At 50.6% G+C, this 24,701-nt stretch overlaps 1 protein-coding gene across 1 annotated transcript; it reads right to left on the bottom strand.

Annotated features, from left to right (window-relative positions):
* Positions 1 to 1,337: 1,337 nt before the first annotated feature.
* LOC121537399 (serine/threonine-protein kinase receptor R3-like) lies at positions 1,338 to 24,403 on the bottom strand. Its single transcript, XM_041845036.2, has 10 exons — positions 24,336 to 24,403; positions 23,738 to 23,764; positions 23,320 to 23,556; positions 21,917 to 22,116; positions 21,663 to 21,762; positions 21,317 to 21,463; positions 20,811 to 21,086; positions 6,708 to 6,905; positions 2,958 to 3,088; positions 1,338 to 2,283 (listed from the first exon to the last, which is right to left on the bottom strand). Exons 1-10 carry the CDS (start codon positions 24,388 to 24,390, stop codon positions 2,137 to 2,139), a joined length of 1,518 nt encoding a protein of 505 aa, XP_041700970.2. The 5' UTR covers positions 24,391 to 24,403; the 3' UTR covers positions 1,338 to 2,136.
* Between the last annotated feature and the right edge of the window lie 298 nt (positions 24,404 to 24,701).

Below are 24,701 nucleotides of genomic sequence, written 5' to 3'. Positions count from 1 at the left end.
TTAAATCGTTTAACTTGGGTCAAACATTTGGGTAGCCTTCCACAAGCTTCCCACAATAAGTTGGGTGATTTTTGGCCCATTCCTCCTGACAGAGCTGGTGTAACTGAGTCATGTTTGTAGGCCTCCTTGCTTGCACACGCTTTTTCAGTTCTGCCCACAAAATGTTCTATAGGATTGAGGTCAGGGCTTTGTGATGGCCACTCCAATACCTTGACTTTGTTGTCCTTAAGCCATTTTGCCACAACTTTGGAAGTATGCTTGGGGTCATTGTCCATTTGGAGGACCCATTTGCGACCAAGCTTTAACTTCCTGACTGTTGTCTTGAGATGTTGCTTCAATATATCCACATAATTGTCCTTCCTCATGATGCCATCTATTTTGTGAAGTGCACCAGTCCCTCCTGCAGCAAAGCACCCCCACAGCATGATGCTGCCACCCCCGTGCTTCACGGTTGGGAGGTGTTCTTCGGCTTGCAAGCAACCCCCTTTTTCCTCCAAACATAACGATGGTCATTAAGGCCAAACAGTTCTATTTTTGTTTCATCAGACCAGAGGACATTTCTCCAAAAAGTACGATCTTTGTCCCCATGTGCAGTTGCAAACCGTAGTCTGGCTTTTTTATGGCGGTTCTGGAGCAGTGGCTTCTTCCTTGCTGAGCGGCCTTTCAGGTTATGTCGATATAGGACTCGTTTTACTGTGGATATAGATACTTTTGTACCTGTTTCCTCCAGCATCTTCACAAGGTCATGTTCTGGGATTGATTTGCACTTTTCGCATCAAAGTACGTTTATCTCTAGGAGACAGAACGCGTCTCCTTCCTGAGCGGTATGACGGCTGCGTGGTCCCATGGTGTTTATACTTGCGTACTATTGTTTGTACAGATGAATGTGGTACCTTCAGGTGTTTGGAAATTGCTCCCAAGGATGAACCAGACTTGTGGAGGTCTACAATTTTTTTTCTGAGGTCTTGGCTGATTTCTTTTGATTTTCCCATGATGTCAAGCAAAGAGGCACTGAGTTTGAAGGTAGGCCTTGAAATACATCCACAGGTACACCTCCAATTGACTCAAATTATGTCAATTAGCCTATCAGAAGATCTTCTAAAGCCATGACATCATTTTCTGGAATTTTACAAGCTGTTTAAAGGCACAGTCAATTTAGTGTATGTAAACTTCTGACCCACTGGAATTGTGATTCAGCGAATTATAAGTGAAATAATCTGTCTGTAAACAATTGTTGGAAAAATGACTTGTGTCATGCTCAAAGTAGATGTCCTAACCGACATGCCAAAACTATAGTTTGTTAACAAGACATTTGTGGAGTGGTTGAAAAACGAGTTTTAATGACTCCAACCTAAGTGTATGTAAACTTCCGACTTCAACTGTAGGTGCTTTACTTTGAGCAGCTTTTACAGTAAATCCAATGCTGGTGAAAGATACAATATTATATTGTTAGATACAACTAATTAATTAGCTCTGGGCTTATACTATGATCATGAGTAACACATTTCAGTAATGGGAGCATTACCAGGGTACTGTTGATGGTCAGCTCAAAGGGCTTCCAGGAAATACAAAATCAATCAATATGTATAGATTCTGTATAGTGCATCAAAACAAATAAGGCACTAGCAAGACATTAACGGCCGCTTGCAATGATCATACTGTATGATCACAAGGCCTCACTGATCCAACGGTGAGACATCCATCCCCAAAGCATCACAGGACAAGGCTATAACAAGGACCAAACTCTGATGATCTCTCAATCCGGTGGGCCCCTAGGAGAGGACAATGTCCATGTTCTGTGGAAGTCCTTTCAGTAAACTCTTCAAAAATCCAAGTCCAAGTCCTTATTTGTCTATGGTAATGCTTGTCCCATTCCAGATCTCGGCAGATGATTATGCCAAAGCAAATACATGAAATCCTTCTATTGTATTCCTGATTAAATGATCCAGGCGGTATACTGAAGGTTGGTGGGGGCCTTATAGGAAGATGCACCAGAAATATGGGACACTGAGAGTCTTACGTAGTAGCAAAGGATATAGATAGGCTCTATACAAGACTATAAACCCTATTGTTGGTGTGCTGGTTGTAGTCTTATGTTAAGGTCTAGACATCCTGCTTTTATTCTGGAGTTGAGGCCTACAGGTCCATTTTGAGTTTCTCTGTGGGGTAGTCATGGTTCTGGTCCAACTTGGAGAGGATCTTCCTGACACGGAGAGCTGTGAGGCGGGCTGGAGGGCTCTGGAAACAACACTCCTTCATTGTCTTGGCAATGGAAGACAGGATCTGTACACAAAGAGAGAGAGAGAGTCCCATCATAAGATCTCACTCAGTTATATCACTGTATGTACAGTAGAAAGTCACTGTAATATCTTTACTATTGGTGGTGTGTGTGTGTGTGCGTGTATATACACTGACTGTACAAAACATTAGAAACACCTTCCAAACATTGAGTTGCACCCCACATTTGCATGCAAAACAGTCTCAATTTGTCAACAAGGTGTCGAAAGCGTTCCACAGGGATGCTGGCCCATGTTGACTCCAATGCTTCCCATAGTTGTGTCAAGTTGGCTGGATGTCCTTTGGGTGGTGGACCATTCTTGATAAACACAAGAAACTGTTGAGCGTGAAAAACCCAGCAGCATTGTAGTTCTTGACACACTCAAACCGGTGCGCCTGACACCTACTACCATACCCCGTTCAAAGGCACTTAAATATTTCGTCTTGCCCATTCACCCTCTGAATGGCACACATAAACAATCAATGTCTCAAGGCTTAAAAATCCTTCTTTAACCTGTCTCCTCCCCTTCATGTACACTTTTTACAGTGGATTTAACAAGTGACATCAATAAGGGATCATAGCTTTCATCTGGATTCACCTGGTCAGACTATGTCATGGAAAGAGCAGGTGTTCCTAATGTTTTGTACACTCAGTGTATGTGCATGTGTGTGTGTCTCACCGGGTGGGAGTGCAGCCTGTTGTGCATACTGGGTCTTTGCTGGTCCACACACACCACCTTCTTCATCTCCTCAAAGCTGGGGTCAGAGGGCACCATGTCAAAGAATGGCGGACGGTACTCTTCCACTATCCCTGGAACAACAAACACAATCACACCTGAGGAACACATGTTACATATACAGTCAGTACCAGTATATCTACGTCTTCATTCCAAAGGAGTCAGCCAACATTCCATCTTACATAATGATGATTGAGGTGGGGAGGATTTGGTGGGAAAACCACAGGCAACATGACACTACAGGCACCATGACACTACAGATACCATGACACTACAGACACCATGACACTACAGACATCATGACACTACAGACACCATGACACCATGACACTACATACACCATGACACTACAGACAGCATGACACTACAGACATCATGACATTACAGACATCATGACACTACAGACATCATGACACTACATGCACCATGACACTACAAACATCATGACACTACAGACACCATGACACTACAGACACCATGACACTACAGGCACCATGTCACTACAGACATTATGACACTACAGACATCATGACACTAGAGACACCATGACACTACAGGCACCATGTCACTACAGACATTATGACACTACAGACATCATGACACTAGAGACACCATGACACTACAGACACCATGACACTACAGACACCATGACACTACAGAAACCATGACACCATGACACTACAGACATCATGACACTACAGACACCATGACACTACAGACACCATGACACTACAGACACCATGACACTACAGACATCATGACACTACAGAAATCATGACACTACAGACACCATGACACTACAGACACCATGACACTACAGATAGCATGACACTACAGACACCATGACACTACAGACACCATGACACTACAGACACCATAACACTACCATGACACTACAGACACCATGACACTACAGACACCATGACACCATGAAACTACAGGCACCATTACACTACAGACCCTATGACACCATGACACTACAGACATCATGCCACTACGGACACCATGTCACTACAGACACCATGACACTACAGACACCATGACACTACAGACACCATGACACCATGAAACTACAGACACCATGCCACTACAGACATCATTACACTATCATGACACTACAGACACCATGACACCATGACACTACAGATATCATGCCACTACAGACACCATGACACTACAGATACCATGTCACTACAGACACCATGACACTACAGACATCATGACACTACAGACACCATGACACTACAGACACCATTACACTACAGACACCATGACACCATGACACTACAGGCACCATGTCACTACAGACATCATGACACTACAGACATCATGATACTACCATGACACTATAGACACCATGACACCATGACACTACATATATCATGCCACTACAGACACCATGACACTACAGGCACCATGTCACTACAGACATCATGACACTACCATGTCACTACAGACACCATGACACTACAGATACCATGTCACTACAGACACCATGACACTACAGACATCATGACACTACAGACACCATGACACTACAGACACCATGACACTACAGACACCATGACACCATGACACTACAGGCACCATGTCACTACAGACATCATGACACTACCATGACACTACAGACTCCATGACACCATGACACTACAGATATCACGCCACTACAGACACCATGACACTGCAGACACCATGACACTACAGGCACCATGTCACTACAGACATCATGACACTACCGTGTCACTACAGACACCATGACACTACAGATACCATGTCACTACAGACACCATGATACTACATACATCATGACACTACCATGACACTACAGACACCATGACACCATGCCACTACAGACATCATGACACTACAGACATCATGACACTACCATGACACTACAGACACCATGACACCACAGATATCATGCCACTACAGACACCATGACACTACAGACACCATGACACCATGACACTACATGCACCATGTCACTACAGACATCATGACACTACAGATACCATGTCACTACAGACACCATGACACTACAGACATCATGACACTACAGACACCATGACACTACAGACATCATGACACTACCATGACACTACAGACACCATGACACTACCATGTCACTACAGACACCATGACACTACAGACACATGACACTACAGACACCATGACACTACAGACACCATGACACTACCGACATCATGACAATACATTCACCATGACACTACAGACGTCATGACAGTACCTACACCATGTCACTACAGACACCATGACACTACCGACACATGACACTACAGACACCATGTCACTACAGACACCATGACACTTCCGACACCATGACACTACAGACACCATGACACTACCATGTCACTACAGACACCAAAACACTACAGACACCATGACACTACCAACACCATGACACTACAGACACCATGCCACTACAGACACCATGCCACTACAGATACCATGTCACTACAGACACCATAACACTACCGACAACTGACACTACCAACACCATGACACTACAGACACCATGACACTACAGACACCATGACACTACAGACACCATGACACTACAGACATCATGACACACAGTGACATTGGAATAACAATCTAGATTCCAAGACAGAAAAAACAGAAAGGAGAAGACTACATCAAAGATAGAGTGTCAATCTTCTCTCTGTTTAGATTAGATTTGGGTTGTATGTGTTGGCTTCATATACATACGGTATACATCTTTTACTTCACAAAGGACTGAAATAGTACTCTGAAATTCAGATAGTGGAGAATAGGAGTGTTGGGTATATGTTGGACAAAAAAGAGAAGATACAGAATCCCTGGAGAGAGAGTGTATTGTGATTGAGTTCTGGGAGGCTTGGTTGTGTGTGTGTGTGTGTGTGTGTGTGTGTGTGTGTGTGTGTGTGTGTGTGTGTGTGCAACTGTGTATGTATATGTGCGTGCGACCAAGTGTGTGTTTGTGTGCATGTATGTGAAAGAGAGACCGACAGAGAGAGACAGATAAAGAGAGAGAGAGCATCTGGACTATGTGAGGTGGGAGAGTGCTGACACTAGATAAGAGCGTTTATAATGACTAAAGGGCTAATCATGAGAGAGGATAGAGAAAGACAGACTGCCAGATAGAACAACATTGTAGTGAAGAGAGACATGTACTAACTCCCTCCTACACCGTTCAGTTGCATCCCAAATGGCATCCTATTCCCTATATAGTGCACTACTTTTGGCCAGGACCCAAAGGGGTCAAAAGCAGTGTACTACATAGGGAATATTGTGTCATTTGGGACAGAGGATACATGTTCTAGAGGTCCAATAGTCCTGGTGCACTAGTATTAAGACTAAGACAATTCAAATTTCAATGTTTGAGTGGATGGTGTGCTCCAGTATGTGTATTAACTTGTTCAATCATGAGAAACCTACCCCAGGTCCCTTTGGTTAGAAAGGCTTCATATGCGTTCAGACAGAAGCTTTTATACAGTACAGTACAGAGAGTACAGCACAAGTTTATGTGATCCCTGTGGGAATTGAACCCATGACCTTGATGTTACCAGCACCACGCGCTTACCAACTGGACCACAGTACATGTTTCAATTAAAGACGGCAGAGCGTTTTCGTTGACCTCATAGTTGCATGTGTGTTCCTGTGTGTGTGTGCATGCCTGTGTGTGTGTGTTACCGTTTACTATGGTCCTTCTGGAAATCTCCCAGAGGACTAGGCCCAGGGCCCAGATGTCTGTCTGCTTGTATGACTCAAAGATGTCCATGCGGATGCTCTCGTCCAGGACCTCCGGGGCCATGTAACGTTTGGTGCCCACTCTGGGGTTGTTCCCTACATCCAGGTAGTCACTGGTCTGGGAATGCATCACAGACAGGCCTGGAGACACAACAGGGTCATGTTCACTAGTGAGAAAACATTTAGAAACAGAGTGAAACAGGTCATACCTGAATTTGCACCTCTCTCCGCTAGCCCTCTCTCCTCTAGCCCTGTCTACTTCAGCCCTCTCTCCTTCAGCCCTCTCTCCTCTAGCCCTCTCTTCTTCAGCCCTCTCTCCTTTAGCCCTCCCTCCTCTAGCCCTCTCTCCTACAGCCCTCTCTCCTTCAGCCCTCTCTCCTTAAACCCTCTTCATTTCAGCCCTCCCTCCTTCAGCCCTCTCATTCAGCCCTCTCTCCTTCAGCCCTCTTCCTTTCAGCCCTCTCTTCTTCAGCCCTCTCCTCTCTAACCCTCTCTCCTTCAGCCCTCCCTCCTTCAGTCCTCTCTCCTCTAGCCCTCACTCCTTCAGCCCACTCTCCTCTAGCCATCCTCCTTCAGCCCTCTCCTTCAGCCCTCTCTCCTTAAGCCCTCTCTCCTTCAGCACTCTCTCCTCGAGCCCTCTCTCCTCTAGCCCTCTCTCATTCAGCCCTCTCCTTCAGCCCTCTCTCTGCTAGCCCTCTCTCCTCTAGCCCTCTCTATTTCAGCCCTCTCTCCTTCAGCCCTCTCTCCTCTAGCCCTCTCTCATTCAGCCCTCTCTTCACTAGCCCTCTTTCCTCTAGCCCTCCTCCTTCAGCCCTCTCCTTCAGCCCTCTCATTCAGCCCTTTCTCCTTCAGCCCTCACTCCTTCAGCCCTCTCCTCTCTAACCCTCTCTCCCTCAGCCCTCTCCTCTCTAACCCTCTCTACTTCAGCCCTCCCTCCTTCAGTCCTCTCTCCTCTAGCCCTCACTCCTTCAGCCCACTCTCCTCTAGCCCTCCTCCTTCAAACCTCTCTCCTTCAGCCCTCTCTCCTCTAGCCCTCTCTCCTTCAGCACTCTCTCCTCGAGCCCTCTCTCCTCTAGCCCTCTCTCCTCTAGCCCTCCCTCCTTCAGCCCTCTTTTTCAGCCCTCTCATTCAACCCTTCTCCTTCAGCCCTCTTCCTTTCAGCCCTCACTCTTTCAGCCCTCTCCTCTCTAACCCTCTCTCCTTCAGCCCACCCTCCTTCAGTCCACTCTTCTCTAGCCCTCACTCCTTCAGCCCTCTCTCCTCTAGTCCTCTATCCTTCAGCCCTATCTCCTCTAGCCCTCCTCCTTCAGCCCTTTCCTTCAGCCCTCCCTCCTTTAGCCCTCACTCCTTCAGCCCTCTCTCCTTCAGCACTCTCTCCTCCAGCCCTCTCTCCTTCAGCCCTCTCCTCTAGCCCTCTTTCCTCAGGCCCTCTCTCCTTCAGCCCTCTTCCTTTCAGCCCTCCCTCCTTCAACCCTCCCCTTCAGCCCTCTCCTCTAGCCCACTCTTCTTCAGCCCTCTCTACTTCAGCCCTCTCTCCTTCAGCCCTCTCTCCTTCAGCCCTATCCTTATGCTCTCTCTCCTCTAGCCCTTTCTCCTTCAGCCCTCTCTCCTCTAGCACTCTCTCCTCTAGCCCTCTCTCCTTCAGCCCTCTTCTTCAGCCCATTCTACTTCAGCCCTCTTCATTTCAGCCGTCCCTTCTTCAGCCCTCTACTTCATCCCTCTCCTTCAGCCCTCTGTTCTTCAACCCTCTCTACTTCAGCCCTCTTCCTTTCATCCCCCACTACTTCAGCCCTCTCCTCTCTAACCCTCTCTCTTTCATCCCTCCATATTTCAGCCCTCTCTTCTCTAGCCCTCTATCCTCTAAGCCTCTCTCTTTTAGCCCTCTGTCCTTCATCACTCTCTCCCCTAGCCCTCTCTCCTCTAAACCTCTCTACTCTAGCCCTCTCTCCATCCCTTTCTCCTCTAGCCCTCCCTTTCAATCCTCTCATTCAGCCCTCTCTCCTTCAGCCATCTCTTCTTCAGCACTCTCTCCTTCAGCCATATCCTTATGCCATCTCTCCTCTAGCCCTCTCTCCTTCAGCCCTCTCTCCTCTAGCCCTCTAACCTTCAGCCCTCTATGCTCCAGCCCCCACTCCTTCAGCCCTCTCCTCTCTAGCTCTCTCTTTCAGCACCTTGTCCTTCAGCCCTCTCTCCTCTAGCCCTCTCTTCTTCATCCCTCTCTACGCTACCAATCTCTCCTCTAGCCCTCTCTCCTTCAGCCCTAACTCTTTCAGCCCTCGCTCCTTCAGCACTCACTCCTTTAGCTCTCTCTCCTCTAGCCCTCTGTCCTTCAGCCCTCTCTCCTCTAGCCCTCTCTCCTCTATTCCTCTCTCCTCTAGCCCTCACTGTTTCAGTGCTCTCTGCTTCAGCCCTATCATTCTGCCCTCTCTCCTTCAGCCCTCTCTCCTCTAGCCCTCTCCCCTCTAGCCCTCTCTCCTTCAGCCCTCTCCTCCAGCCCTCTCCTTCAGCCCTACTCCTTCAGCCCTCATTCCATCAGCCTGCTCTCCTTCAGCCCTATCATTCTGCCCTCTCTCCTTCAGCCCTCTCTCCTCTAGCCCTCTCTCCTTCAGCCCTCTCTCCTCTAGCACTCTAGCCCTCTGTCCTTCAGCCCTCTCTCTAGCCCTCTATCCTCTATTCCTCTCTCTTTTAGCCCTCTCCTTCAGCCCTCACTCCTTCAGCCCTTTCCTTCTGACCTCTCTACTCCTCCCTCTCCTTCAGCCCTCTCCTATCTATCCCTCTTTACTTCAGCCCTCACTCTTTCAGCCCTCTCTCCTTCAGCCCTCTCTCCTCTAGCCCTCTCTCCTTCAGCCTTCTCTCTTTCAGCCTTCGCTCCTTCAGCCCTCACTTCTTCAGCCCTTGCCCTTTAACCCCTCTTTCCTTCAGCCCTCACTCCTTCAGCCCTCTCTCCTTCAGCCCTCTTTTCTCTAACCCTCTCTCCTCTAGCCCTCTCTTTCCTTCGGCCCTCTCTCCTCTAGCCCTCTCTCCTTCAGCCCTCTCTCCTCTAGCACTCTCTCCTTCAGCCCTCTCCTATCTATCCCTCTTTACTTCAGCCCTCACTCTTTCAGCCCTCTCTTCTTCAGCCCTCTCTCCTCTAGCCCTCTCTCCTTACGCCCCCTCTCCTTCAGCCCTATATTTCAGCCCTCTCCTTCAGCCCTCTCCTTCTGCCCTTCTCCTTCAGCTGTCTCTCTTTCAGCCGTCGCTCCTTCAGCCCTCACTCCTCCAGCCCTTGCCCCTTAACCCCTCTTTCCTTCAGCCCTCACTCCTTCAGCCCTCTCTCCTCTAACCCTCTCTCCTCTAGCCCTCTCTTTCCTTCGGCCCTCTCTCCTCTAGCCCTCTCTCCTTCAGCCCTCTCTCCTCTAGCCCTCTCTCCTTCAGCCCTCTTACCTCTAGCCCTCTCTCCTCCAGCCCTCTCTCCTTCAGCCTTCTCCTTCAGCCCTCTCTCCTCTAGCCATCTCTCCTTCAGCCCTCTCTCCTCTAGCCCTCTCTCCTTCAGCCCTCTCTCCTCCAGCCCTCTCTCCTTCAGCCTTCTCCTTCAGCCCTCTCTCCTTCAGCCCTCTCCTCTCTAGCCCTCTCTCATTCAGCCCTCGATCTTTCAGCCCTCTGTCCTTCAGCCCTCTCTCCTCTAGCCCTCTGTCCTCTAGCCCTCTCTCCTCTCTAGGCCTCTCCTTCAGCACTCTCTCCTCTAGCCCTCTGTCCTCTAGCCCTCTCTCCTCTAGCCCTCTCTCCTTCAGCCTTCTCCTCCAGCCCTCTCCTTCAGACTTCTCTCTTTCAGCCCTCACTCCTTAAACCGTCTCCTCTCTAGCCCTCTCTCCTTAAGCACCCTCTCTCCTTCAGCCCTCTCTCCTCTAACCCTCTCTCCTCTAGCCCTCTTTCCTTCAGCCCTCTCTCCTCTAGCCCTCTTCCTTCAGCCCTCTCTCCTTCAGCCCTCTTTCCTTTAGCCCCCTCTCCTCTAGCCCTCTCTGCTTCATCTCTCTCTCCTCTAGCCCTCTCTTCTTCAGCCCTCTCCTTCAGCCCTCTCTTATTCAGCCCTTTCCTCTCTAGCCGTCTCTCCTTCAGGCCTCACTCTTTCAGACCTCTCTCCTCTAGCCCTCTCTTCTTCATCCCTCTGTCCTCTAGCCCTTTCTTCTCTAGCCATCTCTCCTCTAGCCCTCTCTATCCTTCAGCCCTTGCTCCTTCAGCCCTTCTCCTTCAGCCCTCTCTCCTCTAGCCCTCTCTCCTTCAGGCCTCTCTCCTCTAGCCCTCTCTTCTTCAGCCCTCTCTTTCAGCCCTCTCTGTCTGCCCTCTCTCCTTCAGCCCTCTCTTCTTCAGCCCTCTCTCCTCTAGCTCTCTCTCCTTCAGCCCTCACTCCTTCAGCCCTCTCTTTCAGCCCTCTCCTTCTGCCCTATTCTTCTGCCTTCGTCTCTCTTTCAGCCTTCGCTCCTTCAGCCCTCACTCCTTCAGCCCTTGCCCCCTTAACCCCTCTCTCCTTCAGCCCTCACCTCTCTAGCCCTCTCTCCTTCAGCCCTCACTCCTTCAGCCCTCTCTCATCTAGCCCTCTCTCCTCTAGCTCTCTCTCCTTCAGCCCTCACTCCTTCAGACCTCTCCTCTAGCTCTCTCTCCTTCAGCACTCTCTTCTTCAGCCCTCTCTCCTCTAAGCCTATCTCCTCTAGCCTTCTCTCCTTCAGCACTCTCCTCCAGCCCATTTTCAACCCTCTCTCTTTCAGCCCTCACTCCTTCAGCCGTCTCCTCTCTAGCCCTCTCTGCTCTAACCCTCTCTCCTTTAGCCCTCTCATTTTCAGCCCTCTCTCTTACTAGGCCTTACTCCTTCAGCCGTCCCTTTCAGCCCTCTCTGCTTCAGCCCTCTCCTCTCTAGCCCCCTCTCCTTCAGCCCTCACTCTTTAACCCACTCTCCGTCAGCACTCTCTCTTCTAGCCCTCTCTCCTTCAGCCCTCTCTCCTTCAGCCCTCTCTCCTCTATAACCCTCTCTCCTCTAGCCCTCTCTCCTTCAGCCCTCTCTCCTCTAGCGCTCTCTCCTAAAACCATCTCTCCTTAATCCCTCTCTCCTCTAGCCCTCTCTCCTCTAAACCTCTCTCCTTCAGCCCTCTCTCCTTTAGCCCTCACTCCTTCAGCACTCTCCTCTCTAGCCCTCTCTCCTTCAGCCCTCTCTCCTTTAGCCCTCTCTCCTCTATCCTCTCTCCTCTAGCCCTCACTCCTTCAGACCTCTCCTTTCTAGCCCTCTCTCCTTCAGCCCTCTCCTCCAGCCCTCTCCTTCAGCCCGCTCTCCTTCAGCCCTCATTCCTTCAGCCCACTCTCCTTCAGCCCTCACTCCTTTAGCCCTCTCTCCTTCAGCTATCTCTTCTTCAGCCCTCTCTCCTCTAGCCCTCTCTCTTTCAGCCCTCTCTCCTCTAGCCCTCTGTCCTTTAGCCCTCTCTCCTCTAGACCTCTATTCTCTGTTCCTCTATCTTTTAGCCCTCTACTTCAGCCCTCTCTCCTTCAGCCCTCAATGTCTGACCTCTCTACTCCTCCCTCTTCTTCAGCCCTCTCCTATCTATCCCTCTTTACTTCAGCCCTCGCTCTTTCAGCCATCTCTCCTTCAGCCCACTCTCCTCTAGCCCTCTCTCTTTCAGCCCTCTCTTTCAGGCCGCTCCTTCAGCCCTCTCCTTCAGCCGTCTCTCATTCAGCCTTCGCTCCTTCAGCCCTCACTCCTTCAGCACTCTCTCCGTCAGCCCTCTCTCCTCTAGCCCTGTCTTCTTCATCCCTCTCTACTATACCACTCTCTCCTCTAGCCCTCTCTCCTTTAGCCCTCACTCTTTCAACCCTCTCTCCTTCAGCCCTCACTCCTTCAGCCCACTCTTCTTCAGCCCTCTCTCCTCTATAACCCTCTCTCCTCTAGCCCTCTCTCCTTCAGTCCTCTCTCCTCCAGCCCTCTCTCCTCCAGCCCTCTCTCCTTAATCCCTCTCTCCTCTAGCCCTCTCTCCTCTAGCCCTCTCTCCTCTAGCCCTCTCTCCGTCAGCCCTCTCTCCTTCAGCCCTCACTCCTTTAGCCCTCTCTCCTCTAGCCCTCTGTCCTTCAGCCATCTCTCCTCTAGCCCTCTCTCCTCTATTCCTCTCTCTTGTAGCCCTCTACCTCAGTGCTCTCTATTCTTTAGCCCTATCATTCTGCCCTCTCTCCTTCAGCCCTCTCTCCTCTAGCCCTCTCTCATCTAGCTCTCTCCCCTATAGCCCTCTCTCCTTCAGCCCTCTCCTCCAGCCCTCTCCTTCAGCCCTTTCTCCTTCAGCATTCATTCCTTCATCCTGCTCTCCTTCAGCCCTATCATTGTGCCCTCTCTTCTTCAGCCTTCTCATCTTCTGCCCTCTCTCCTCTAGCCCTCTGTCGTTCAGCCCTCTCTCCTCTAGCCCCCTCTCCTTCAGCCCTCACTCTTTAACCCACTCTCCGTCAGCACTCTCTCTTCTAGTCCTCTCTCCTTCAGCCCTCTCTCCTTCAGCCCTCTCTCCTCTATAACCCTCTCTCCTCTAGCCCTCTCTCCTTCAGCCCTCTCTCCTCTAGCGCTCTCTCCTAAAACCATCTCTCCTTAATCCCTCTCTCCTCTAGCCCTCTCTCCTCTAAACCTCTCTCCTTCAGCCCTCTCTCCTTTAGCCCTCACTCCTTCAGCACTCTCCTCTCTAGCCCTCTCTCCTTCAGCCCTCTCTCCTTTAGCCCTCTCTCCTCTATCCCTCTCTCCTCTAGCCCTCACTCCTTCAGACCTCTCCTTTCTAGCCCTCTCTCCTTCAGCCCTCTCCTCCAGCCCTCTCCTTCAGCCCGCTCTCCTTCAGCCCTCATTCCTTCAGCCCACTCTCCTTCAGCCCTCACTCCTTTAGCCCTCTCTCCTTCAGCTATCTCTTCTTCAGCCCTCTCTCCTCTAGCCCTCTCTCTTTCAGCCCTCTCTCCTCTAGCCCTCTGTCCTTTATCCCTCTCTCCTCTAGACCTCTATTCTCTGTTCCTCTATCTTTTAGCCCTCTACTTCAGCCCTCTCTCCTTCAGCCCTCAATGTCTGACCTCTCTACTCCTCCCTCTTCTTCAGCCCTCTCCTATATATCCCTCTTTACTTCAGCCCTCGCTCTTTCAGCCATCTCTCCTTCAGCCCACTCTCCTCTAGCCCTCTCTCTTTCAGCCCTCTCTTTCAGGCCGCTCCTTCAGCCCTCTCCTTCTGCCTCTCTCCTTCAGCCGTCTCTCATTCAGCCTTCGCTCCTTCAGCCCTCACTCCTTCAGCACTCTCTCCGTCAGCCCTCTCTCCTCTAGCCCTGTCTTCTTCATCCCTCTCTACTATACCACTCTCTCCTCTAGCCCTCTCTCCTTTAGCCCTCACTCTTTCAACCCTCTCTCCTTCAGCCCTCACTCCTTCAGCCCACTCTTCTTCAGCCCTCTCTCCTCTATAACCCTCTCTCCTCTAGCCCTCTCTCCTTCAGTCCTCTCTCCTCCAGCCCTCTCTCCTCCAGCCCTCTCTCCTTAATCCCTCTCTCCTCTAGCCCTCTCTCATCTAGCCCTCTCTCCTCTAGCCCTCTCTCCGTCAGCCCTCTCTCCTTCAGCCCTCACTCCTTTAGCCCTCTCTCCTCTAGCCCTCTGTCCTTCAGCCATCTCTCCTCTAGCCCTCTCTCCTCTATTCCTCTCTCTTGTAGCCCTCTACCTCAGTGCTCTCTATTCTTTAGCCCTATCATTCTGCCCTCTCTCCTTCAGCCCTCTCTCCTCTAGCCCTCTCTCATCTAGCTCTCTCCCCTATAGCCCTCTCTCCTTCAGCCCTCTCCTCCAGCCCTCTCCTTCAGCCCTTTCTCCTTCAGTGTTCATTCCTTCATCCTGCTCTCCTTCAGCCCTATCATTGTGCCCTCTCTTCTTCAGCCTTCTCATCTTCTGCCCTCTCTCCTCTAGCCCTCTGTCGTTCAGCCCTCTCTCCTCTAGCCCTCTATCATCGATTCCTCTCTCTTTTAGCCCTCTCCTTCAGCCCTCACTCCTTCAGCCCTCTCCTTCTGCTCTCTCTACTTCTTCCCTCTCTCCGTCAGCACTCTCTCTTCTAGCCCTCTCTCCTTCAGCCCTCTCTCCTTCAGCCCTCTCTCCTCTATAACCCTCTCTACTCTAGCCCTCTCTCCTTCAGCCCTCTCTCCTCTAGCGCTCTCTCCTAAAACCATCTCTCCTTAATCCCTCTCTCCTCTAGCCCTCTCTCCTCTAAACCTCTCTCCTTCAGCCCTCCCTCCTTTAGCCCTCACTCCTTCAGCACTCTCCTTTCTAGCCCTCTCTGCTTCAGCCCTCTCTCCTTTAGCCCTCTCTCCTCTATCCCTCTCTCCTCTAGCCCTCACTCCTTCAGACCTCTCCTTTCTAGCCCTCTCTCCTTCAGCCCTCTCCTCCAGCCCTCTCCTTCAGCCCGCTCTCCTTCAGCCCTCATTCCTTCAGCCCACTCTCCTTCAGCCCTCACTCCTTTAGCCCTCTCTCCTTCAGCTATCTCTTCTTCAGCCCTCTCTCCTCTAGCCCTCTCTCTTTCAGCCCTCTCTCCTCTAGCCCTCTGTCCTTTAGCCCTCTCTCCTCTAGACCTCTATTCTCTGTTCCTCTATCTTTTAGCCCTCTACTTCAGCCCTCTCTCCTTCAGCCCTCAATGTCTGACCTCTCTACTCCTTCCTCTTCTTCAGCCCTCTCCTATCTATCCCTCTTTACTTCAGCCCTCGCTCTTTCAGCCATCTCTCCTTCAGCCCACTCTCCTCTAGCCCTCTCTCTTTCAGCCCTCTCTTTCAGGCCGCTCCTTCAGCCCTCTCCTTCTGCCTCTCTCCTTCAGCCGTCTCTCATTCAGCCTTCGCTCCTTCAGCCCTCACTCCTTCAGCACTCTCTCCGTCAGCCCTCTCTCCTCTAGCCCTGTCTTCTTCATCCCTCTCTACTATACCACTCTCTCCTCTAGCCCTCTCTCCTTTAGCCCTCACTCTTTCAATCAATCAATCAATCAATTTTATTTTATATAGCCCTTCTTACATCAGCTAATATCTCGAAGTGCTGTACAGAAACCCAGCCTATAACCCCAAACAGCTAGTAATGCAGGTGTAGAAGCACGGTGGCTAGGAAAAACTCCCTAGAAAGGCCAAAACCTAGGAAGAAACCTAGAGAGGAACCAGGCTATGAGGGGTGGCCAGTCCTCTTCTGGCTGTGCCGGGTGAAGATTATAACAGAACCATGCCAAGATGTTCAAAAATGTTCATAAGTGACAAGCATGGTCAAATAATAATCAGGAATAAATCTCAGTTGGCTTTTCATAGCCGATCATTAAGAGTTGAAAACAGCAGGTCTGGGACAGGTAGGGGTTCCATAACCGCAGGCAGAACAGTTGAAACTGGAATAGCAGCAAGGCCAGGCGGACTTGGGACAGCAAGGAGTCACCACGGCCGGTAGTCCCGACGTATGGTCCTAGGTGCTCAGGTCTCTCAGTTGGCTTTTCATAGCCGATCATTAAGAGTTGAAAACAGCAGGTCTGGGACAGGTAGGGGTTTCGTAACCGCAGGCAGAACAGTTGAAACTGGAATAGCAGCAAGGCCAGGCGGACTGGGGACAGCAAGGTGTCATCATGCCCGGTAGTCCTGACGTATGGTCCTAGGGCTCAGGTTCTCAGAGAGAAAGAGAGAACGAGAGAATTAGAGAGAGCATACTTAAATTCACACAGGACACTGGATAAGACAGGAGAAGTACTCCAGGTATAACCAACTAACCCCAGCCCCCGACACATAAACTACTGCAGCATAAATACTGGAGGCTGAGACAGGAGCGGTCCGGAGACACTGTGGCCCCATCCGAAGAAACCCCGGACAGGGCCAAACAGGAAGGATATAACCCCACCCACTCTGCCAAAGCACAGCCCCCGCACCACTAGAGGGATATCCTCAACCACCAATTTACAATCCTGAGACAAGGCCGAGTATAGCCCACAGAGGTCTCCACCACAGCACAAACCAAGGGGGCGCCAACCCAGACAGGAAGATCACGTCAGTAACTCAACCCACTCAAGTGACGCACCCCTCCCAGGGACGGCATGAAAGAGCACCAGCAAGCCAGTGACTCAGCCCCTGCAACAGGGTTAGAGGCAGAGAACCCCAGTGGAGAGGGGAACCGGCCCGGCAGAGACAGCAAGGGCTGTTCGTTGCTCCAGAGCCTTTCCGTTCACCTTCACACTCCTGGGCCAGACTACACTCAATCATATGACCTACTGAAGAGATAAGTCTTCAGTAAAGACTTAAAGGTTGAGACCGAGTCTGCGTCTCTCACATGGGTAGGCAGACTGTTCCATAAAAATGGAGATCTATAGGAGAAAGCCCTGCCTCCCGCTGTTTGCTTAGAAATTCTAGGGACAATTAGGAGGCCTGCGTCTTGTGACCGTAGCGTACGTATTGGTATGTACGGCAGGACCAACTCGGAAAGATAGGTAGGAGCAAGCCCATGTAACGCTTTATAGGTTAACAGTAAAACCTTGAAATCAGCCCTTGCCTTAACAGGAAGCCAGTGTAGGGAAGCTAGCACTGGAGTAATATGATCAAATTTCTTGGTTCTAGTCAGGATTCTAGCAGCCGTATTTAGCACTAACTGAAGTTTATTTAGTGCTTTATCCGGGTAGCTGGGAAAATAGAGCATTGCAGTAGTCTAACCTAGAAGTAACAAATGCATGGATTAATTTTTCTGCATCATTTTTTGGACAGAAAATTTCTGATTTTTGCAATGTTACGTAGATGGAAAAAAGCTGTCCTTGAAACAGTCTTGATATGTTCGTCAAAAGAGAGATCAGGGTCAAGAGTAACGCCGAGGTCCTTCACAGTTTTATTTGAGACGACTTTACAACCATCAAGATGAAATGTCAGATTTAACAGAAGATCTCTTTGTTTCTTGGGACCTAGAACAAGCATCTCTGTTTTGTCCGAGTTTAAAAGTAAAAAGTTTTCAGCCATCCACTTCCTTATGTCTGAAACACAGGCTTCTAGCGAGGGCAATTTTGGGGCTTCACCATGTTTCATTGAAATGTACAGCTGTGTGTCATCCGCATAGCAGTGAAAGTTAACATTATGTTTTCGAATAACATCCCCAAGAGGTAAAATATATAGTGAAAACAATAGTGGTCCTAAAACGGAACCTTGAGGAACACCGAAATGTACAGTTGATTTGTCGGAGGACAGACCATTCACAGAGACAAACTGATATCTTTCCGACAGGTAAGATCTAAACCAGGCCAGAACTTGTCCGTGTAGACCAATTTGGGTTTCCAGTCTCTCCAAAAGAATGTGGTGATCGATGGTGTCAAAGGCAGCACTAAGGTCTAGTAGCACGAGGACAGATGCAGAGCCTCGGTCTGACGCCATTAAAAGGTAATTTACCACCTTCACAAGTGCAGTCTCAGTGCTATGATGGGGTCTAAAAACCAGACTGAAGCATTTCGTACACATTGTTTGTCTTCAGAAAGGCAGTGAGTTGCTGCGCAACAGCTTTTTCTAAAATTTTTGAGAGGAATGGAAGATTCGATATAGGCCGATAGTTTTTTATATTTTCCGGGTCAAGGTTTGGCTTTTTCAAGAGAGGCTTTATCACTGCCACTTTTAGTGAGTTTGGTACACATCCGGTGGATAGAGAGCTGTTTATTATGTTTCAACCCTCTCTCCTTCAGCCCTCACTCCTTCAGCCCACTCTTCTTCAGCCCTCTCTCCTCTATAACCCTCTCTCCTCTAGCCCTCTCTCCTTCAGTCCTCTCTCCTCCAGCCCTCTCTCCTCCAGCCCTCTCTCCTTAATCCCTCTCTCCTCTAGCCCTCTCTCCTCTAGCCCTCTCTCCTCTAGCCCTCTCTCCGTCAGCCCTCTCTCCTTCAGCCCTCACTCCTTTAGCCCTCTCTCCTCTAGCCCTCTGTCCTTCAGCCATCTCTCCTCTAGCCCTCTCTCCTCTATTCCTCTCTCTTGTAGCCCTCTACCTCAGTGCTCTCTATTCTTTAGCCCTATCATTCTGCCCTCTCTCCTTCAGCCCTCTCTCCTCTAGCCCTCTCTCATCTAGCTCTCTCCCCTATAGCCCTCTCTCCTTCAGCCCTCTCCTCCAGCCCTCTCCTTCAGCCCTTTCTCCTTCAGTGTTCATTCCTTCATCCTGCTCTCCTTCAGCCCTATCATTGTGCCCTCTCTTCTTCAGCCTTCTCATCTTCTGCCCTCTCTCCTCTAGCCCTCTGTCGTTCAGCCCTCTCTCCTCTAGCCCTCTATCATCGATTCCTCTCTCTTTTAGCCCTCTCCTTCAGCCCTCACTCCTTCAGCCCTCTCCTTCTGCTCTCTCTACTTCTTCCCTCTCTCCTTCAGCCCTCTCTCCTCTAGCCCTCTCGGGTCTATCCCTCTCTCCTCTAGTCCTCACTCCTTCAGACCTCTCCTCTCTAGCCCTTCTCCTTCAGCACGTTCTTCTTCAGCCCTCCCTCCTCTAGCCCTCTCCCCTCTAGTCCTCTCTCCTTCAGCCCTCTCCTCCAGCCATCTCCTTCAGCCCTCATTCCTTCAGCCTTGCACTCCTTCAGCCCTATCATTCTGCCCTCTCTCCTTCAGCCCTCTCTCCTCTAGCCCTCTCTCCTTCAGCCCTCTCTCCTCTAGCCCTCTGTCCTTCAATCCTCTCTCCTCCATTCCTCTCTCTTTTAGCCCTCTCCTTCAGCCCTCACTACTTCAGCCCTCTCCTTCTGACCTCTCTACTCCTCCCTCTCCTTCAGCCCTCTCCTATCTATCCCTCTTTACTTCAGCCATCTCTCCTTCAGCCCTCTCTCCTCTAGCCCTCTCTCCTTCAGCCCTCTCTCCTTCAGCCTTCTTCTTCTGCCCTCTCTCCTTCAGCCGTCTCTCTTTCAGCCTTCGCTCCTTCAGCCCTCACTCCTTCAGCCCTTGCCCCTTAACCCCTCTTTCCTTCAGCCCTCTCTCCTTCAGCCTTCTCCTTCAGCCCTCTCTCCTTCAGCCCTCTCTCCTCTAACCCTCTCTCCTCTAGCCCTCTCGTTCCTTCGGCCCTCTCTCCTCTAACCCTCTCTCCTTCAGCTCTCTCTCCTCTAGCCCTCTCTCCTTCAGCCCTCTGTCCTCTATCCCTCTCTCCTCTCTAGCCCTCTCCTTCAGCACTCTCTCCTTCAGCCCTCTCTCCTCTAGCCCTCTCTCCTCTAGCCCTCTCTCCTTCAGCCTTCTCCTCCAGCCCTCTCCTTTAGACCTCTCTCTTTCAGCCCTCACTCCTTCAGCCGTCTCCTCTCTAGCCCTCTCTCCTTAAGCACACTCTCTCTTTCAGCCCTCTCTCCTCTAACCCTCTCTCCACTAGCCCTGTTTCCTTCAGCCCTCTCTCCTCTAGCCCTCTCTCCTTCAGCCCTCTTCCTTCAGCCCTCTCTCCTTCAGCCCTCTCTCCTTTAGCCCCCTCTCCTCTAGCCCTCTCTCCTTCATCCCTCTCTCCTCTAGCCCTCTCTCCTTCAGCCCTCTCCTTCAGCCCTCTCTTCTTCAGCCCTTTCCTCTCTAGCCGTCTCTCCTTCAGCCCTCTCTCTTTCAGCCCTCTCTCCATCAGCCCTCTCTACTTCAGCCCTCTCTCCTCTAGCCCTCTCTTCTTCATCCCTCTGTCCTCTAGCCCTTTCTTCTCTAGCCATCTCTCCGTCTGCCCTCTCTCCTTCAGCCCTCTCTTCTTCAGCCCTTGCTCCTTTAGTCCTCTCTCCTTCAGCCCTCTCTCCAGCCCTCTCTCCTCTAGCCCTCTCTCCTCCAGAACTCTCTTCTTCAGCCCCTTCTCCTTCAGTCCTCTCTCCTCTAGCCCTCTCTCCTCTAGCCCTCCCTTCTTCAACCCCCTCTCCTTCAGCTCTCTCCTCTCTATCCCTCTCTCCTTCAGCCCTCTCCTTCTGCCCTCTCACCTTCAGCCCTCTATCCTTCAGCCCTCTCTTCTTCAGCCCTCTCCTTCAGCCCTCTCCTTCAGCCTTCTCCTTCTGCCCTCTCTCCTTCAGCCCTCTCTCCTTCAGCCCTCTCCTTCAGCCCTCTTCTTCAGCCCTCTCCTTTCCTCCCACCTCCTCCTCCTCTCACCCAGGTCAGCGATGCAGCACTGTCCATTCCTCTTGACCAGGATGTTTCGACTCTTCAGGTCTCGGTGGGCGATGGCGGGTTTGCCCTGGCAGCTGAGTATCTCTGTGTGAAGGTGGACCAGACCACAGGCTACAGACAGGCACATCCTTAGGCAACCCTCTGGGTCCACGCTGCTGTACTGGAGGAAGTCGTAGAGACTACCCAGCTGGTGGAAGTGGGTGATCAGCCACAGCTGAGTAGTGGAGTTCTTAGATGTCATGTCAGACGCTATGAAGCCTGGGGGAGAGAAGACAGAAGGTATTGTGATAGTCAGACCAGGCCAGGCAAGCTAAATCAAGTGTACCAGAATTAATTGAAAGAAAACAAACACTATTTTGAATCCAAGGGAATTGGTAGAAATTGAGAGCTAAACAGGGTTAAGTTGAATGCACCAATTCGTAAGTCGCTCTGGATAAGAGCGTCTGCTAAATGAGGTAAATGTAAATGTAAATGTTATGCTGACTCACCTAGGATGTTGTCGTGTCTGAGCTGTACAGTGTTGTAAATCTCTGTCTCCCTGAACCAAGACTGCTCATCCCTGGAGGAGAAGATCTTCACTGCAACACTCTCTCCCATCCAGGTGCCTCTCCACACCTCTCCATACCTGCCCTTACCTGGGTAGAGAGCAGAACAGAGGAACAGAAACACAGCAGAGATGGAGTGGGTTGGTGTAAAAACGTTATCACACTAGTAAGACTAGAAATTAACCCAAAGGGTCCATAAACCATTACATGCTGGTACATGAACGAGTGAGTTCGAGTGAGACACTGAGAGAAATAGAGGAGGGAGTGAGAATGGAGGAGAGTATTTTACCGATACACTCGACCAGAGAGATCTGTTGAGCCATGGTCCTCTGTACCAGGTATGGCAGACCAGTCCCACTGCCTGAGGTACATAACTCATCAAAGACATCCTGCAGACACAGAAAGAGTATCAATTTCATAATATAATGTAAGTACCAATATTATTGCTAAGTGGCAGTGACCTTGGTGCTGATTCTGGTACATCTAAATGTCCTCCTTTGTATCAATACAATTCTATTCAATTTCATTAAATTCCATTCTTACCCCATAGGTGGGATCTGCCCCGCTGGGGACCTTGAGCATGGTGACGTCATGGTCCTCGTTGTGGCCAACTCTGTGGTGCTGTGGTCTGGAGCGGAGCCACAACACCAGGCCACACACACCCACAGACAGGATCAGCAGCAGCAGCAGGGGGACAGCCACCAGCAGAATCACACCGTTCTCCTCCCTTGTAGGCTCACCTGCTGGACAGTAAACACACACACACACACAGTCATACAGGTAAGAGGGAATAGCAGAGAGCCAAGATGATTTTGATATAAAAGCCCACCAACAGCCACCAGGGGGTATCAGAGGCCTGTATGACACTGCCCTGTTAGTCGGACTCCCAGAGGATTCTGTATGACACTGCCCTGTTAGTCGGACTCCCAGAGGATTCTGTATGACACTGCCCTGTTAGTCGGACTCCCAGAGGATTCTGTATGACACTGCCCTGTTAGTCGGACTCCCAGAGGATTCTGTATGACACTGCCCTGTTAGTCGGACTCCCAGAGAATTCTGTATGACACTGCCCTGTTAGTCGGACTCCCAGAGAGACCTGTATGACACTGCCCTGTTAGTCGGACTCCCAGAGAATTCTGTATGACACTGCCCTGTTAGTCGGACTCCCAGAGAGACCTGTATGACACTGCCCTGTTAGTCGGACTCCCAGAGAATTCTGTATGACACTGCCCTGTTAGTCGGACTCCCAGAGAGACCTGTATGACACTGCCCTGTTAGTCGGACTCCCAGAGAATTCTGTATGACACTGCCGTGTTAGCCGGACTCCCAGAGAGACCTGTATGACACTGCCCTGTTAGTCGGACTCCCAGAGAGACCTGTATGACACTGCCCTGTTAGTCGGACTCCCAGAGGATTCTGTATGACACTGCCCTGTTAGTCGGACTCCCAGAGAGACCTGTATGACACTGCCCTGTTAGTCGGACTCCCAGAGAATTCTGTATGACACTGCCCTGTTAGTCGGACTCCCAGAGAGACCTGTATGACACTGCCCTGTTAGTCGGACTCCCAGAGAATTCTGTATGACACTGCCGTGTTAGCCAGACTCCCAGAGGAGTTGTTCCAGAGTAGAACTACTGAAATATGAGCCTCAAGTTTGACTGCTGGTTTCATTTTCTGCCTGGTAGTTAATTGATTGATTCAAGTCACTGATTGACGAGAGAGTGTCTCGGGTCTGAATCAGTCCCTGATTATAGAGGGGAAGAAGGGAAACAAGAAGTATGGACCTCATATGAGACCAGACATGCCATTAGCGGTTCTAGGTTGTTGGAGAGGCTTCTAGAGTAGCTGCAGTGTTCTGACCTGGGTCTGGTGGAGCAGAGCTGTTGGTGTTACAGAGGTTCTAGACTGTTTGAGTGGAGGTTCTAGAGTAGCTACAGTGTTCTGACCTGGGTCAGGAGGAGCGGTGCTGTTGACATTACAGAGGTTCTTGGAGCAGCAGTGGACGTACAGTCCCAGGAAGTTGGTGTAGCACTGTTCCTTGTGGTGGTCCCTCTGGAAGCAGCCCTTCTCCTCTCTGCCATGCACCTTGGTGTAGAAGCAGTAGTCACCCCTGCAGGTGCCGTTCGTACACGTCCCCTTGTTGTTCTCACATGTACACAGAAGGTCGGTGCTGTCGTCAGGGCCTGGGGGAGAGGGAACCAGTGAGTGTGTGTGCTGTGTACGTATGCACAAACACATGCACGCACACACACGCACGCACACACAAACACACACACATGCACAAACGTGAACATAAAGACACAGGACAGATTTATAATAAACAGAGTGTCTGTGGTTGACATTTTTTGACAGAAACAAACTTACCCTCTGATGAATCCACGGATGACTGATCTACAAAATATAAAAGGCAGTGGTGAGAGAAGGTCCAGGTCTGGTGGGGCTGGGACTGAGGCTGGGGCTGAGGCTGGGGCTGGGGCTGAGGCTGGGGCTGGGGCTGAGGCTGGGGCTGAGGCTGGGGCTGGGGCTGAGGCTGGGGCTGAGTCTAGGGCTGGGGCTGGGGCTAAGGCTGAGGCTGGGCCTGAGGCTGGGGCTGAGGCTGGGGCTGAGGCTGAGGCTGAGGCTGAGGCTGAGGCTGAGGCTGGGGATGGGGCTGGGGCTGAGGCTGTGGCTGAGGCTGGGTGCTGATGCTGGGGCTGAGGCTGTGGCTGAGGCTGAGTCTGGGAAGACCCACTCTTCCTTTGCTCTATTGTTTCAGTACCATACAACAACGAGCACTTCTCATCTACAGTACACACACATCTGCACCCAGCTGATTCCCCAGCAGCAACACACTCACTCACACTCAGATACACATAAACACACAAACAAAAGGACAGGCACAAATACACAAAGATATACAACACACAAACACACTGGTGATTATGTAAACTAGAGCACAAACACACCACTTTTGTTGAACTACCTGCATGAGCGGTGGAGGTCCACAGGCACATCCCAGCCAGCAGCACTGTGAGCATGGCAGCACCCCCCATCTCTGTCAGAGAGACAAGACAACAATTAGAGCTGCAGTGATTATGCTTTGTTTAAGGCTTTTAGAGACTCAAGAAAATAATATGGAACACACAGTTCTCTCTCACATGCAGTTTCATAAACTCATATGCAGCTTCACAATTAATGTCAACTTCTAGGTTTCCTCTCATTCCCCCCCTCTCTCTACTCTCTCTCTCTCTCTCTCTCTCTCTCTCTCTCTCTACTCTCTCTATTTCTCTCCTCTCTCTCTCTCTCTTATCTCTCCTATCAATCTGTCCTCCCACTCTCTCTGTCTGAG

Source organism: Coregonus clupeaformis, chromosome 24 (genome assembly GCF_020615455.1).
Source record: "Coregonus clupeaformis isolate EN_2021a chromosome 24, ASM2061545v1, whole genome shotgun sequence".
In the NCBI taxonomy this organism is placed as follows: domain Eukaryota; kingdom Metazoa; phylum Chordata; class Actinopteri; order Salmoniformes; family Salmonidae; genus Coregonus; species Coregonus clupeaformis.
The sequence above is the reverse complement of the archived record's forward strand: the minus strand, read 5'-3'. Positions and strand labels throughout refer to the sequence as shown.